This window comes from Vipera ursinii (genome assembly GCF_947247035.1).
Source record: "Vipera ursinii genome assembly, chromosome: 3".
Classification (NCBI taxonomy): Eukaryota; Metazoa; Chordata; class Lepidosauria; order Squamata; family Viperidae; genus Vipera; species Vipera ursinii.
This window is the reverse complement of record NC_139516.1, coordinates 212,362,576-212,379,412: the sequence shown is the minus strand read 5'-3', so window position 1 is coordinate 212,379,412 and position 16,837 is coordinate 212,362,576. Positions and strand designations below refer to the sequence as shown.

At 55.3% G+C, this 16,837-nt stretch overlaps 1 protein-coding gene across 3 annotated transcripts; it reads left to right on the top strand.

Annotated features, from left to right (window-relative positions):
* The first annotated feature begins 527 nt into the window (after positions 1-527).
* Positions 528-15,862, top strand: GRINA (glutamate ionotropic receptor NMDA type subunit associated protein 1). 3 transcript variants are annotated; one of them, XM_083360147.1, is made up of 7 exons: positions 528-689; positions 11,827-12,132; positions 12,455-12,567; positions 13,263-13,463; positions 13,600-13,728; positions 14,089-14,232; positions 14,417-15,862. In XM_083360147.1, the coding sequence occupies exons 2-7, from the start codon at positions 11,844-11,846 to the stop codon at positions 14,564-14,566; spliced, it is 1,026 nt and encodes a 341-aa protein (XP_083216273.1). In that variant the 5' UTR covers positions 528-689; positions 11,827-11,843; the 3' UTR covers positions 14,567-15,862. The 3 variants fall into 3 exon arrangements, with proteins under 3 accessions (XP_083216273.1, XP_083216272.1, XP_083216274.1); XM_083360146.1 differs by lacking the exon at positions 528-689 and adding an exon at positions 3,485-3,658; XM_083360148.1 differs by lacking the exon at positions 528-689 and adding an exon at positions 6,123-6,141.
* Positions 15,863-16,837: the final 975 nt, after the last annotated feature.

Genomic DNA, 16,837 nt, shown 5'->3' with positions numbered 1-16,837 from the left:
TCGCAGGACTCTGAACTGTCCAGGACAAATGGGGCAGTTTTACTTTCCCTTAAAAGCCAGGAACTTCAGCATTTTGGACTTTCCCATGGTTGGTGCTCCAACACTGGAGATTTTTAAGAAGACCCTGGATAGCCATTTTATCTGAAATGGTACAGGATTTCCTGCTTGAGCAGAGTTTTGGATTAGGTTAGAAGACCTCCAAGGTCCCTTCATTCTGTTATTCTACACTTGCTTAACTCTCAAAGTGTACTTTTTGGTTCTCCGTATAAGAAATGAGGCTTGCATGTATGCCACAGGCTTGAACCGGTGACAGAATCCACCCATTTTCGTTTATTTATGTAATCGGTTTGACGCGGCCACCCTTTAACAGAGCCCCAATTTTTTTAAAAAAAACAACAAGGCCCATCTGGACTTGCAAATACGGAGCTGCTGACGGGCCCCTTCAGCTTCCCTGGAGGTCCAGGTGGCATAAACGCCGCTTCCGGCGCCACCGGTCTGGCTCAGCAGCTTGCCAGTCGGCGCCTGAGACAAACGGGGGAGGGAAAGGAGCCGTCAGTCTGGGATCGATTGAGGCTCCGGCTGCTCCCTTCCCTGATCGGAGGATTACTCCGTGTCGGCAGCGCGGACAAATGGGAGGGGGCGGGGGGAGTCGGTGAGGGGTTATGTCCGAGGAGAAGAGAAGGCAGAAGGTAAGAGATCAGGGCTGCTGCATTCCCCGAACAGGCTTATCTCGGAAGGCCTCCGGGTTTATTTTAGAATCGCTCTAAGCCGCGAAGGCTCCGAAGCTTCGCCCTCTCTTGCCGGCCGCGCTCGCTCGGCCCCCTCGCCCTTTAAGCCGCTTTGCTTTGGGGCGGCCCCCGTAATGACCTACTTACAGGGTCGGTCGGCTTTGGAGGGCGAGGAGCGGCGGCGGCAGACGCCGGGAATTGCGATCGCAGCTGCTGCCCTGGCAAGTTTGGCGAGGCTCCCTTGTGGCCTGACACTGGGGAGGGGGGGGGCTAGGGGCCAGGCGCTTTGCTCCCTTTTCCGCTTGGATGGGCGCAGACTTTGGCCTGCCTCTGGCCGCTGTTCGTCGGGGCTGCCCCAGATCGCCAGTCTTGCCAGAGCAGGGCTGAGGTTGGAGGGAGCCAGGGAGAAGAATTGGGGGTGTGTGTGTGGGGGGGGAGGTTCAGTTGAGTGCCAAATGCTGGCAGAGTCAGGACTATCAGGGCAGGGCTGGGCTGGGAGCAGGAGGGGCAGCTGCATTTATAGGGCTGAAGCTCCTCACACCCCCCCCCAGCCGCATCTGTGTGCCAAGGCCAGGATGGGATTGGGGGGGAGGGCAGAACTTGGTCTTCCTAGGGCAGAGAACCGGCCGAGTACGGCTATGGGGGGCTGCTGGGCTACAGCCATTTGATGCAGGCCTCGGCCAAGCACTTTGTTCCTTGCTGGGATTTTGGCTTCACTCCCATCTGGCCCAGAACCTCCTGGGCTGAACCTGCCGTCCTGCTGCGCTGGGTTTTGCCTCCAAGGGCCACTCATGTGGGTCTCTGTCAGAATCCATCCTGCAGATATGCCCAAGCACCTCTGCCCTTTTGAGCTGGCATCAGCTGCTGCTGACCGCTTGCAGCATGGCTGCTGGCTGGCTTTGTCCTCACGGGATCCAGTGATGCAGTGCCGAGGATCCAGTGGGGACCGCACACTGGGATCTCTGCCATGGCAGCGTCTGTGATTCAGCCCCCAAATTCTTTGAGTTTGGGCCTGTGTGGGGATGTCGGGCTTTTCCCCAAAGGCTGGAGGAGTGAACCAAATGCCCCAAGGCGGCACCAGTTTGGCGTTTTGCTTCAGCTTGCTGTGCCAAGGAGCTGAGAGACTTGAATTCTTCCCACGGAGATGAGCTTCCAGCTCAATGGGCCATGATCTCACGAGTTGGCATCCTGATGTTTTGCCGGCTTCTGGCTGGCATCTTCCAAGGTGCAATGCTGTGCTTTTGTTTCATTCTGTTTTGATTTTGTGAAGTTGCACTCCGTTTTGGCCTAGGGCAACTGATGGACATCAGTGGTCAGTATATTTGTTTTTTCCAACTTGATGACCAGTCGAGATGGTCTCTCTGCCCCCGATTGGGTATTCTTCTTCCTCACTGCCCATTTACGGTGGCCTCTCGTCTAGGACTGGGGAGCAAAGGGGACAGGACGGATTCCTGGTGTGCCCAGGGCAAACTGGAAATCCCTCGGGTTAGTGGGAGCCATCCCAGCCATCATCCCCGGGCCTTGCTTGGTCTGCTCCGAGCCCCTTTGACCTGGCCTAGCGCTGCTCCCCCAGGAGGGCTGGGAGAGGGTGGGCGGCCTGGGCCACTGGCACCCTGCCCCCTGAAGACCTCCCCCCAGCCAGCCCTCCTGCTTAGCAAGGAGCAGTTATGAAAGTCCAGCAGCAACACAGCTGGGTGTGGTTTGTGGCACAAGGCAGCCCTGGAGGGCTCTGGGAGGGAGGAGGGTTGGGGGCCTTGCCGTTCTTCGCAGAGGAGACCAGAGGCAACCTGGAGCTTTGGAGAAAGGCCCTTTACTCCTGGGAGGGAGGAGCAGCAGATGCCCTGGGGAGGGCGTGAAAGCAAACTGGGACCCTCCCCAGGGCCTGTTGGGGTGTGGGATGCCTAAAGGCCAGGGGGATGGTTTGGGCCCTCGGGCGTGGGGGCCGACAGAATTGGGTATGTGACAAGGGCCAAGTGGTGGGGTGGGCCTGGCTGGTTATCTAGTAGGTGGGAATCGGCCTTCTCTTGACCAAGACCTTCAGGGCTGGAGTGTATGACGGCACCCCACAAGTTGTGAACGTTGCCTCTGGTGCTGTGTGTGCAGTGCTGCAGCACAGTGTGGGGTGTCTGCTGCTCTGGGGTGTTTGGCAGTTCTGCGACCATTTTATCCAGTCCTGGTTTTGATGCCATTTCAGATGACGGGGGTGGGGGGGGGTGGGGGGGGGGTGTTTGGTTCATATCCAGACTGGGGGCATTTCCCCGGGTGGGGGCAAAAAAGCTTTGCCTAAGGATTGTAGCTCGTGGACGGGCCGCCCCACGAAAGTTTCTGGGTGGTCAGAACTGTTGGAGGGCGCCAGGGGGGATCCTCGGTGGAGAGATGCCTCTTTGGGGCGAAAGTGGCTTTGGGGGACGTCTCAGGAGCACAAATGGGGGTCACCTCCCCTCCCCGGGATAGGCGCGGCTGGCCAAAGGAGCCCCCGGACCCCGCGGCGTCGCCAGGCGGCCTTTCCGTGGGGCGCGCAAGCCCGTCGGGGGCGCCGGGGAGACTCGGTCCCGCTTCAGCCGGGAACGCCCGTTAGAATCCCGCCCTCCCAGCCCTGCGGGAGAGCGGTTGGGGCGGGGCCCGAGGGGGCTTGTGGCGGGGGGGGCTGCCGGGGGCGCCGGCGGAGAGGAGGCCCTGGGCGAGGGGAGCCCCCCGGCGGGACCCCCGTGCGGAGCTCTCCCGCGGCCAAGAGGACCCCCCCCTCCCTGCAGCCCTGCCCGGTTCCCCGTCGGCTGCCGGGGGGGGGTGCTGCGTGCGCGGGGGGGGGAGTTTAGCTGTGACGTCACCGTCCCCGCCCCCTCCGTGCCCGGCCTGGGAGGAGGGTGGAAGAAGCCGCCGCCGCCGCCGTTCCTGCGCACCCGGAGCGCTGCGGGGTCCCGGAGGCCACGGTGAGCCAGCAGCCCCGGGAAGGGAGGCGGGGGCGGCGCTGCCCGGCACCGGGCGCGGCCATCGCTCCGGCGGAGCCCCCGGGAGGGGAGGCCTCGCTTCGGGGCGCTGCGGCGCCGCTCCCGCAGAGGCCCGGCCGCCTCCCCTGCCGCGCGTCCCCGCCGCCGCCGCCGCCTGGCCTCGCCTGCCCGGGCCGGTCCCTCGGCGGGCTCTGCGCACTCGGCGGGCGCCGGGCGGGTTTCCCCGGGGGTGGCGGGCGCCGTCTCTCTCCTCCCCGCGTCTGCCAGCAGCCGGCCCGCAGCCCCCGCCTCGCCCGCGGCCTCCGGAGCTGCGACGGGGCCCGCGGCTGCTCCGGCGAAGGAGGCCCCGCGAGCGGGCTCGGAACTGGCGGCCCCGACCCTCCCTCCCTCCGCTCCGGCTGAGCGGCTGGCCCGAAGCCCGGCGGGGCGGCTTCTCCTCCGGGGCGGTTTCGCCTCCTCCTGGTTCCGCTTCCTCCCTGCTTTCCATCTGCAGCCGGGCAGGGGGGCTCTGAGAGGGACCCCCCCGCATTTGGGCCCCGGAGCTGCCTGGCCCCCGGTGACCCCCAGCACCCTCTTGATCCCCCCCCTCCCCCGGGCCAGGAGCGCTGGAGCGCTTTATTTCTTTAGAGCGTTTACACAGCTGCCCGTTTTAAAGCCAACGCTCCAAAGATTAAAAGGGACATAAAGTCATTTAAAAAACTATAAAACGCAACCGGGTAAAACAACGAGAAACTGGCAGCAACCCAACTTAACTTGCTATCATCTAATCGGGCAAGGCTTGAGGGAAAAGCCCGGTCTGTGGCACCCCAAGGGGGGGGCTGCTGAAGGTCAGGGAGGTGGGGCTGACCCCCCATTAGAGGACGGTTTTGGGGGGGGGAAGGGGCCAGGAGCGTGCCCGTTCTCTCTCACACACCAGGTAGGAGGGGTAGATCTCCTTAGGCCAGGGGTCAGCAACCCAAAACAGCAAAAGAGCCACTCGGAACCGGTTCCGTCATACACACAAAAAAGTGGGAGCCGCAAAATGTGCGCGCGCATGTGGGCACGCACGTGCATGCACAAAAGAAACAAAAATACACCACCCTACGCCCGCACCGCATCCTGAGCTGCACGCACCTGTCGCTGCCCAGTGCCGCCTGCTTACGCGGAGGGGCGGGAGAGACGGACTCGCAGGCGACGGGCACTGGGTTGCGGCGGCGCCTTCAGCCCGGGCACCGCCGGAGCCACCCGAGCGCCCTCCCCCTCTCCCGGGACCTCCAAACCTCTGCGTTTGATGAATGCAACAGCTCTTCAAGTGTGGAGGCGGAGGTTTGGCTCTCTAAACCGCCGCCGCCCCATTTGCAGAGCTGCTGCATTCCTCTGCGTTTGAAAGAAACACGAACGAACGCAGCAGCTTTGCAAAGAGGACGGTAGCAGTTTGGAGAGTGCGTGCGCACCTCTCCAAACCGCCGCCGTCCCATTTGGAGATCTGCCGCGTTCGTTCATGTTTGATGAGCACGGCAGACCTCCGAACGGGACGGCGGCAGTTTGGAGAGGTGCGTGCGCACTTTCCAAACCGCCACCGCTCGTTGGAAGACCTGCCGCGCTCACCCAACATGGACGAACGCGGCAGCTGTGCAAACGGGCTGTGTCAGTTTTCCCAACGAGCGGCAGCACTGCCCGTTCGAAGAGGTGCGCGTGCACCCGGCGACTGGGAGCCGCAGGAGACTGCTCAAAGAGCTGCATGCGGCTCCGGAGCCGCGGGTTGCTGACCTGTGCCTTAGGCAGACAACCTGGCCCTGTGCCAAGTGCGGCTCTTAAGGAGACAAGCAGCGCCTTGACCTGTACCTAGAAAGGAACTGGGAGCCAGTGCAGCTGCCGCAAGAGAGCTGGCACTGCCATGTTATTGTGTGGGTGCTGCTGCCGCATTCTGGACCTGCTGAAGTTTTTGGGTGGTCTTCAAGGGCAGCCCCATGTGGAGATAATCACAGTAATCCAGACGCGCGTGTGTGTGTGAGACCAAGGCATGAGTGACCATGAGCAAGGCCTCCTGGTCGCAAGTGGCCCCCCAGACAGATCGATGCAAAGGCCTCTCCAGCCAGGGCTGCCCTTTCAGCAGGAGCCCTGAGTCCAGGAGGACCCCCCCCCCAAATTGCGCATCAGCCCAGCCCAGGGAAGCGCCACCCGCCCAGAGCCAAAGATGAAGCATCACCAGGGCCTGGACGGGGAGGGGATAAAATCCCACAGCCACTCTGTCTTGCCAGGACTGAGTGGGAGCCAGTTCCTCCCCAGCCAGAGCCTCACAACCGCCAGGCCCTCGGCCATCACCGCCAGGGCATCCCCTGTCCAGCCAGCGAGGAGATGCACAAGTGGGATTCATGGCCTATGATGATACCAGGCCCCGCCGGACAGCTGCTTCCCCAGGGGTCTCGCGTTGGAAAGGAGAGGTGCAGGGCCCCGGGGCCCCGGCCCTGCCCTCCTTTTTTTGGGTAAAAGTTTTTATTCATTTTTTTCCCATACATACAGTAATAATTTTTCAACCAACGTGCTGTCTGAGTTTACATCGCTAATACATATTTAATTCCTAATCCTTTATTCTTTCCTCTAGCCATTGATAAAATAAGTCCCAAGTTTGATAATATTTCGTTGTTTCTTCTTTTTCTTTCAGTTTCATTGTCTGTCTATGCGCATCCTAGTATTTTTTTGATTATTTCTTAATCTGATGGTATTGCTTCATTTTTCCAGTATTGCTCAAATATAATTCTTGCTGCTGTTGTGACATGCAAAATGAAATATAAGCTTTGTTTGTTAGTCTTTTCTGGCATTATACCTAATAAAAAAAGTTCAGGTTTAAAATCTACATGTTCTCCCAACATCTTTTCTAGCCAAGTATGTACCTTTTTCCAATAATTCTTTACTTTGTCACATGTCCACCAAACATGATAATATGTGCCTGACTTACGTTTACATTTCCAACTTCTATCTGACATGTTTTAAAACATTTTTGCTAATCTTGCTGGTGGCAGGTGCCATCTATAGAACATTTTATATACATTTTCTTTGTAGGAAGTTGACGTCAGTTTATAATTTCTTTCCCATAAATTTTGCCATTTTTCTAATTCTATATTCAAAAATTTTCACCCATCTTATCATTGTTTCTTTAACTTGTTCGCTTTCCATTTTCAAAGTTAATAGAAAATTATACATTGTCTTAATTAGTTTCTCATCCAAAGTTAACAATGTCTTATCAAACACTTTGTTCCTTATAAAATCCATACAGTTTAATATCTTTATTATATCTAGCTTGCATTTGTAAATGTGCCCACCATGATAGATTGATACTCTTGTTCAGATTTCAAATTCCTTTCAGAGTTTAGAATATCTCTCTATGTCCAGATTTTTTCAAAGTTCACTACATTTGGGTGTACAAATGCTTCCATTGTTGACAACCACCCTGGAATTTTCAAATATATTATACATTTTATTTTTCCCCATGTTGTTAATAATGCATTTCTTATATAATGATTTTGGAAATATTTATGAACTTTATTTTTCTCGTACCATAAAAAAGCATGCCACCCTAATTGTAAATCGTGCCCCTCCAGATTTAACAGCATTTTATTTCTAAGAGTTATCCATTCTTTAACTCATGTTAATACCTATGCTTGATAATATAAAACCCACTTTGGCAGACCAAGTCCTCCATTTTCCTTGGCATCTTGTAACATTTTCATCTTAATTCTAGCTTTCTTTCCTTGCCAAATAAATTTCAAAATTAGTGAATTTAAGTCTTCAAAGAATTTTTCTCAAGTTTTATAGGTATTGTTTGAAATAAAAATAAGATTTTCGGCAGTATGTTCATTTTCACTGTAGCAATTCTTCCTAATATTGACAATTGCAAGTTTTTCCATTTTTCCAGATCCAGTTTTGTTTGATTCAATAATTTTATGTAGTTATTTTCTTTTATCGTTGAACATCTTGCTGTTAAATATATTCCCAGATATTTAACCTTTTTAACTATCTGCAATTCTGTTTTTCCTACATTTTTCGTTGTTTATCTGTGAGGTTTTTAACTATTACTTTTGTTTTTTCTCTTGTTTATTTTCATTCCTGCCATTTCTCCCTATTGTTCTGTCTTTCCCAATAGTTTAGGAATCATCTCCAAAGCTTCTTCTAAAATAAATCCCAAATCATCAGCAAATGCTTGTAATTTATATGGTTCACCTTTTATTTCTAGCCCTTTAATTTCTATATCTTGTCTAATATTTCTATTTAAAACTTCCAAAGTGAAAATAAATAACAATGGAGATAATGGACATCCTTGCCTGGTGCCTTTTCTTATCTCAAAAGTTCTCAGTATAGTCTTGATTCGCAATCACTTTTGCTGTTCGTTCATCGTATATTGTTTTTATCATGTTTATAAAGTTCTGCCCAAAGTCCACTATTTGTAGTTGCTGAATAATAAATTGCCAAGGAAACATTATCAAATGCCTTTTGGGCATCTGTAAGTATTAATGCCAATTGTTTCCGTGGATGTAGTTCATAATATTCTAATACGTCATTATCACTCTCAAATTGTTTTTAATTTGTCTCTGGCCAAAAAACCCATCTTGGTCTGAATGTATAAATTCAGTTAAGTATCTTCAGTTTCTCTGCCAAGTAAAAATTTTATAATCCACATTCAGTAACAATATCGGCCTACAATTTTTTATCTGTGTCAAGTCTGAGTCTTCTTTTGGTATTAAGGTAATATTTGCTTCTATCCGTGTATTTGGGAGTTTAGCCTCCAACAAAAGTTCATTACAAACGTCTTTCAGCGGTTCACTTAGTATATCTTGTAAGGTTTTACATAACTCCGCCGGCAGTCCGTCTGGCCCCTGTGTTTTCTCATTTTTTTGTCTTCTTATGGCCTCTGTTATTTCCATCGTTGTTATTTTTTCCTCTGACATAACCTTACAGGTTTCTGGAATTTTTGGAAGGCTATTTTCTTCCAGATATTGGATCATTCTCTCTCTTGGAATTTCTTCTATGTCATACAGTTCCTTGTAATATTCTTTAATTATCTTTTTTATTTCTTCATTTTTAAATTGTAGGCAACTTTTTCCATCTACTAAATTATCATTTTCTTCTTCTGTTTTTTAAGTTTATAAGTTAACCATCTTCCTGGTTTATTTGCATTTTCAAAAAAAAATTGTTTTGCTCTTTTTATTTGCTGTGCCAATTTTTCTGTATCCCACAGATTTAGTTTGTGTTTTATTGTTTCCATTTCTGTTTTCAAAATCTTCTTTTGCAGATTCATTTGCAGTTCTGATTCTGGTTTTCCAAATTTTTTCTTTTAATAGTACATAATGCTGTCTTTTCTGTTTGGTTTTTCTTTGTCATGTATGTTATAGCTATACCTCTAAAGTTTGCTTTGACCCTGCCCTCCTACCAGCCCCAACCAGAGCTGGTCATGGAGGAAGGAGGAGAACCCCCCCCCGGCCTCCACCGGCCAATCCCGAAGCCGGCCCAGGTGGATGGTATGGAAAGCCACCGAGAGGGCCAGAAGGCTCGGCCTCTCTCCATCCCCAACCCTCCAGCGGTCAGCGCCCTGCCAGTGCTGTGCCCTGGCCTGAACCCCGACCGAGAAGGGTCCGGCCACCTGGCTTCATGCGGGGCCCCCTGGAGCCGTGCGCCGGCCACCCCTTCTTCCCTAAAAAGGGATCGGGGTGGGAGGCTGGACGAACGTCGTCCAACACTGCGGGGTCCAAGGATGGGCTCCTGAGAAGGGGGCGCTCCCTTTTGGAGCATAAAGTTGCAAAGCACCCAGAATGGCAGAATCAGGCAACGTATGAATTTATTCAGATGAAGAGATAAAAGAGCAGGAGCCTCTGAAATTGCAAAATTTTCCAAATTCCAGTTTATTTTTTGAATCTTTGTAAATTTTGTGAGATACCCAATTGCATGCTACCTCACAAGATCAAGACAGCACAGATTTCTTAAAGGGACGAGCCCGTCCACTAGGCAGGCCTACCCTGCCTGATTTAGGCTTGCAAAATAGAAAGGCCGGGCCACTCAGGCTGCACCTCTGGACTTGGAGGGATCCCTGGAAGTGGAACCCCCCGGACCTCGGCCCCTGCTGAGCTCCAGGCAATGAAGGGGGGATAGTGGGGCCAGGGCCCCCCCTCTTGCTGTTGGCTCTGGATTGATGGGGGTGGGGACTCTGGGGAGCACAGGCCGTGAAGGGAAACCCTTGCTGATGGGGGGGAGGCAGGCTGGCATCTGGGCACAATGCCAGCCCTCCCCTGGGGGTGCCATGCGCTGATTCTCTGGCCACATGGCACTTCCTGCTTCTAGGACTGGAGCGCCTTTTCCCCCCCACCTCCCAGTCGAGGCCCCCCCCCCCGGAAGCCTGTCCAGCAAGAAAAACAGTTTGCTGGACACCATGGCAACGGAGCCCATAATAGAACACATGGTGGCAGCCTTGGAGAGTTGCTCCTGCCAGGCAGAGGGGCAATGGAGGTGGTTCTGGCCTTGCTAGGCCAGGCTGTCTGAGGGCGTCCTGGGCCCTGAAGGCGGGCTGGGCTTGGGAAGGAGGGGAGGCTGGCAAAGGGTACCGGGGTCTGCGGCCTGTCTGCACAGTTGCAGTAGGCCCGGAGCCTGGAGTGGGCTGGGATTCAGGTATTTGTGTAACGGGGAACCTTCCTGGCACCACCCTCCTGGGCACTGTGCTCCTCCAGCCCTTGGCAGCCTCAACTGAGAGTGCCGTGGCTTATGGGCTTAGATCACCTCAGGGTGGGGGCCCGGTCGCCCCTTCTGGTGAAGTGGCGGGGGGCTCAGCTCTGCCTCTCCTGAAGATGCCTGTCCATGAGTCCAAGCGGGCCTTCGGGAGGCCCCCGAGACCCCCCCCAGGGCAGATGCCCATGAGCAGCGGGGTGTGTGTGAGGAAACTCCCTACGGCTCGTCGGTTGGCGTGGCAGCTCCAGCTGACCTCATGGAAAGCCGAGCAGGGCCAGATCCGGTCAGCACCTGGATGGGGTCCCAGCGCCACGAGGTCCCAAAGGGGCCCAGGCGCTCCCTCTGGCAAAGGAAGGGCCACCGGTTCAGCACCGGTGCCCTCAATACTCGGGTGTAACGGCCTCCAGGGGCCAAGTGGGGCTTGAGGGGAGCTCTGCCAATAGCCGAGGCGGGAGCTGTGCCGAGCTGGCTTCGGTCACTCGGGGAGCCCCACATGACAGACCACAACGGGAGGTGGAGAATACTGCAGGGGGGCTTCCTGCTGCTGCAGCAGCTGCTGCTGGGAAGGAGACCTTGCAACCCTTAGTCAAAAGCTTTTGCCACTGTCAGAGAATCTGCCAAACCTGGTTAATCCTGGTTAATCTAAAAAAGTCCCCAAAATCTCAGGGCTGCCGGCTAGAAGAGGGCGGATATAGCTGAAGGGAGGCCCAAGGCCACTTCCTGAGAAAAGCAAGAAAAATGGGCATGTGCTTGCACGCGCACACAGACACAGACACACACACACACAGAGAGAGAGAGAGAAAGACAGAAATTGTGTCTGCCTTAACCAGAGCTGGAACAAAGTTGATGAGTTAATCCCTCTGTGACCTTTAAAGGCTTTAATGCCATAAGTTAAAATTTCTTGCTAAATTGCTTTGGCCATCCCTACTGCTCCATCTTCCTTTAGAGAGCCATCCGGTTCTGTTCTCTTGGGGGGAGGGGGGTTTAATATTGGCTGCGCTGAAGACCATGGGGCAGGATAGGGGAGGGGAGGTCCCCAGATGGGATACCATGAGGGGAGGGGAAATGCCCTCCTCTCCTCCCCCAGGGAAGGATGAGCTGCTCTGGAGGCCTTGGCAGAATGCCCAGCCTCAGCCTGGGAGGGTCTTGAAAGGGGATACCTGTGTGAACGAGTGGTGTGTGGGGGGTCCTCCCAAACTTCTCCTCCTCTCCCTAACTTTGCTCCCAGCAGCTTCCTGGGCACTGGGGGTCAGAGGGCACTGGTGGGAGGTGGTGGATGAGGAGAGGAAACCCTAGGATCTCTTTAGGGCGTCCCAGTTGGTCAGGAAGCCTGTTTGGGTTGGGGGGGGTGGCTGGTTTTCCTCCTGGGATTTTTTTGGAGGGGGGATTGACAGGACAAGGAAGGACTGTAACAGATGCTGCCACGGCCTCACCTGCTTCCCTCTCCTCCCCTGCAGCTCCCAGCATCACCGCCATGTCGCACGAGAAGAGCTTCCTGGTGGCAGGGGACACCTACCCGGGCCCGCAGCCTCCGATGGCCCCTGGCTACGTTCAGGCACCGTATCCCGTGGCTCCCCACCCACAGGGCCAGTTCCAGCCTTCACCTTATGGCCAGACCGGCTATCCTCCGAGCCCCTACCCGGTTTCTCCCTACCCCCAGGCCGTGGCCTACGGACCTTATCCACAAGCTGCGTACCCTCAAGGGCCCTACCCACAGGGTCCTTACGTGCAGCCGCACCCTGGAGCACCTGTGAGCCCACCTGGTAAGTTGTGCCCTGGTGGGCAGAGGGAAGGGGGAATTTCCTGGGCACGGGGCCCTCTGCGAAGCCTCAGTGGCTCTGCCCTCCCCCAATCTGGGCCATGGAGTGAGTCCTAAGGGATCCACTGGCCGTGAGCAGCCCCCTCGTGTGTGTGTGTGTGTGTGTGTGTGTCATCTCCTGAATTCTGACTGGGTGGAAGGGGGCGCCCTCTGTGTGACCTGGGGAGCAGGTGCCCACCTGCACCAGGCCTGCTCTCCGGACAACAGGCTGTCCAGGGGCCGTACAGAGAGCCACTCAGTCTGCCTGCATTGCTGTTTCTGCACAGAGCCGATGCAGAACTACCACCATGAGGACGGTCCACCTTCTTACTACGACAACGAGGGCTTCACCCCCAGCAACTGGGATGACAAGGTCGTCCGGCAGGCTTTCATTCGCAAGGTCAGCAGGATGGTCACTGCAGGGCTGGTTGAGCTGTGGCCAGCATGCTGCTGGTTGGGTGAGAGGCTGACCCTTTGAATGCTGCCACCCTGCCCAGGGCCAGGCTGCAGGTGGTCAGAGGCCTCTCTGGTCAGAGCTGGTGTCCCTTGGAAGCCCCACAGAGGGGAGGCTCAGCTTAGGGGGCCTAAGACTCTCCTCTTGGAACGTGCTCCTTGTCCACTCCGTGTAAGAAGAAGGGAATGGTTCTTCGGCCAGAAGGCGGGGAACCCTACCTGAACACAATGGACCTTCCTCCATAGACCTTCTGGTCTCCTCTTGCAGAAAAAGGACACAGTCTAGAGGAGAGGATCTCCAGAACTTCCTTAGGACAGGACGAAGCGGGGTCTCCGTGTTCCTTCTCCACTTTGAGGGAAGGGCTCCCACCGGTGGACTTCCCCCACTGTCCAAGAAAGGGCTGGGCAGGCTCTTGGGCAAAGCTGAGGTAGATGGGGTCCCCGCTGTATCTCCTGTGAGCAGCTCAGCTTACGTGGAAGAGAGTCGGGGGCCTCTTGTTGGAAAGTCCAGGCAGGGGAGAGGACTGTGCCCCCTCCTTGGTCAACTGGATCCCTCCCTCTCCCGGTGCCCCAGAGGACTGCCCTGCAGGAGCACTTTCCGCCACTGGTGACCAGGCTGAGCTGCTGCCCTTGTGCCCGCAGGTTTTCCTGGTGCTGACCATCCAGCTCTCGGTGACCTTCTCCTTTGTGGCCATCTTCACCTTTGTGAAGGACGTGAAAGGCTTTGTGCGGAGGAATGTCTGGACGTACTACGTCTCCTACGCGGTTTTCTTCATCTCCCTCATCGTCCTGAGCTGCTGTGGGGAGTTCCGGAGGAAGCACCCATGGAACCTCATCGCCCTGGTAGGGCGAGATTGGGGCTGCTCTCCCCGAGGGCTTGGAGGGTCTGGCTGGCTCTCAGGAGAAGCCCCCCAAGGAAGGGAGGAGGTCCCCCTCCAAGCCCTGGTGGAGGCATTAACACCCTCCCTTCCCCCTACAGTCCATCCTGACGTTGAGTCTCTCCTACATGGTGGGCATGATTGCCAGTTTCTACGACACAGATGCCGTCATCATGGCCGTGGGCATCACGACTACCGTGTGCTTCACCGTCGTCATTTTCTCCTTGCAGGTGGGGGCCCTCTGCTTCCACTGAGATGGGGGAATTGGGCCACGTGGCGTCCAGACATAAGTCGGGGTCACATGTTTGCAGGAGGGATTGGGGAGTACTCGCTTGCCTTGGACCCCAGAATTTCCCCTGCCCACTGGCGCTGCTGCTCTGGGGGAACGAAGGGCCCGAGAGCGAGATTCCCGGTGAAGCCCCCGTGCCTGTGCCAGAGGAGTCCAGGATTCCTGTATTCCTGGACTTGTCGCCCATTTGCTCCCTTGGAGCCTCTGCATTCTGCAATGTGTGTGAGCGCGGTCAGTTTGGGAAAGCAGCCTGGATGTCAAACCCCTTGAACTTGCCTTGTGGCCCCCTCCCCTCCTGCAGACCAAGTACGACTTCACCTCCTGCCGCGGCGTGCTGATCGTCTGCCTGATGGTCCTGTTCATCTTCGCCATCCTTTGCATCTTCATCCGGAACCGCATCCTGCAGATCGTCTATGCGTCCCTTGGGGCCCTGCTCTTCACCTGCGTGAGTGTCTGTGGCACCCTGGGAAGAGGGAGGGGTCTCTTCTCTCGTGGAGCGGCAGGGGCTGCCATGCAGGAGGTTTAGAGTAGGGAAAGGCCTGAGGGCTGGCGGAAGACCCCCCTCCCTCCCCTCAGTCGGCCATCCATTGGAGCTGCTGGGGACTAACTCAGCCACTTCTTTGTTGCAGTTCTTGGCGGTGGACACACAGCTGATCCTGGGGAACAAGCAGCTGGCCATCAGCCAGGAGGAGTATATCTTTGCGGCCCTCAACCTCTACACGGACATTATCAACATCTTCCTGTACATCTTGGCCATCATTGGCCGTGCCAAGGAATAGGCCACCCCCAGCCCTTTCCTCCCTCACAGCCCCCTCCCCTCCCCAGTTTTGTTCTCTTCCCTACGGGCTTGGTTGGTGTGGTGGGGTCGGGGTCCTTTTATGCTTCCAGGGAAGGCGGCACCGCAAGGTGGCTGCGGTGGGCACTTGCCTTTGGCCGGCCTGCCTGCCTGGAGAGAGGAAAAGACGGGATTCACGCCCTGCATCTCTTGGGTGACCCCGAGTTGAGGAAGGGGTGTAAATATGCTGCTGCTCTTGTCCACTGCGTTTTGCTCTAGAAATGTCCATTTCATTTTGGAAACTCTGCTGCTCCTCCTGAGCCCAGGAGCGCCCGCCGAGTCCCTCCGATGGCCCTCGTGGCCTTCCCTACTGGCTCCCCCTGGCCGTCTTGGGCAGAGTGTTTCACCCGGGGGGGGGAGGCTGTGGGTGTTGGGCAGCCCAGAGGGTGCGCAGCTCAAAGTCTCTCTTGGCACCTCCATGTTGGGGTCTGCCAAGACCTTTTGACTGGGATGTTGATGTTACTTGGGGACACTTCACTTTCTCTTCTTCCTTCCCCTCCCCCATGTGGCTGGCTTGGGGGGGAGGGCTTGAAATGCTGCATGCTGAGCCATTGCCACTTTGCCCCCTAGGCCAGCCTCTGCACTAAGCTGTATAAATAGCAGTCTAATAAAAGTCAGAATATGCCCACAGCAAAGTCTTCGTTTGTCTGCAGCCAGCCAGAATGGAGAGGAAGGGGCCTTTCCTGGGCTAAGGGCAATGTCTACCTGATCTTGTGAAAGGTGTCCTTTGAATGAGCTGCACAGGGGCCTCCGGGGAGGGATGGGGAGGTGAGTGTGTGCGCTGCAGGGGCCTTCCAGAGCACCAGTCTCCAACCTTTCCAACAGCTCCATTTGTACGAGTGGTGGTGGGTGTGCACGCTGCTTACACAAATGGAGTTGCGCGCGCTCTCCCTCTGTGCACACATGTGGAGCTGTACATGTGAGCACGCTTGCACACTGCCTCCACAGCGCAGCTCTGAACAGGCTGTGGCCCTATCGGCTGCGTCCCAGGGGTCAGGGGCTCCTGTCCCAGAGGGTTTACAGTGATGTCCACAGTATCTGATCCACACAGAGACTGGCGATTCAGTTCCAGCCCATAAACATATTTTGGGGGGAGGTGTAATGTTTTTTCAAAAATAATACATGCCATTAAGCTGTGTTGAACAAATCCCGTGAGTGGTTGTGAAACGGAGTAAGAAAGGGAAGGTGGAACGAATGATATTCTTGGCTGGTTTCATTTGTCATGGCACAGTCTGAATAAATCTGTGTTTTATCCATGAAAAAGTCTATGCAGTTTGCACCAGACAGGCATAGAAATTGGGGATAAAGCAAAAAATGCCATCCGGGACAGGGTACGCTGCCATTTGTTCACCTCAGCAACTGGGTTTCCGTGTCTCTCCAGAAGCAGAGTAAGGGGTGGGGGTGGGCATGGGGTGTCAGGGAAACATGTCCTTCCAGTCAGTTCACCCACCTCTGAGCTCCACCTTGCACTCAGCTCTCACCTGTGGCTCCCCAAAGCTGTTTTCATGTGGCAGCAGCTTTGACCCCCTGGCTGAACCAGGGGAGGGTGGCTGATGGGCCTCAAACCCTCGCTGAAGCAGGGAGCTGCCCATCCCGGCACGTGAAGGAACGACTGGTGGCCTGAGTGGGTGAGACCATTGGAAGGCCCAACGACCTCTGCAAGTGCCTGGAGCACCAGGAGCAGGACAAGGCAGAGAAGATGCCCGCCCAGCCGCTGCGCTGAGTCCCACCTCTGCTTCTCTCCACTCGACCGACCGGATTGCCACCCGATTAGGTGGGAGAGAATGAGGCTGACGCTGTGCAATTCACACTTGAATCCAAATTGCATGCTGCTCTCGACACCACCATTCTTTAAAAAATCCTGTGGTGAGGGGGGGTGGGTGGGTGAGGGGTGGGGGAGACGAAGCAGCCGCTGTGCTTAAGTGGGAGGTGCAGTCACAGACCTGCTCACAGCTGGCTGAGATCTAATGGATCACTTTTTCAGTGAGGGAAGCAGCAGCAAAACTCAGCGTGTAGTTGGGGGACCTGGCAGCCTTCTCTAGCTACGCCCTGCTCATCTCCTTAGCACGAGGAAGATGTTAGTAAAGGTGCCCCAAGGTGCTTCACTTACCCAGGCCGCTTCACAGTGGCCAGCGAGGATCCCATCTTGATCGAACGCAGACAGATGTACGGTGATGCCAGTCATAACTGGCACTTGGAAGGGGCGCACAGTAGA

What these genes read in the sequence shown, in the direction of transcription:
- GRINA (XM_083360147.1), top strand. Translation starts at nt 11,844, where the DNA reads ATGTCGCACGAGAAGAGCTTCCTGGTGGCAGGGGACACCTACCCGGGC. An exon ending in GGCAGGCTTTCATTCGCAAG is followed by an intron (nt 12,568 to 13,262) that starts GTCAGCAGGATG and finishes TTGTGCCCGCAG; the next exon opens with GTTTTCCTGGTGCTGACCAT. An exon ending in TCGTCATTTTCTCCTTGCAG is followed by an intron (nt 13,729 to 14,088) that starts GTGGGGGCCCTC and finishes CCCCTCCTGCAG; the next exon opens with ACCAAGTACGACTTCACCTC.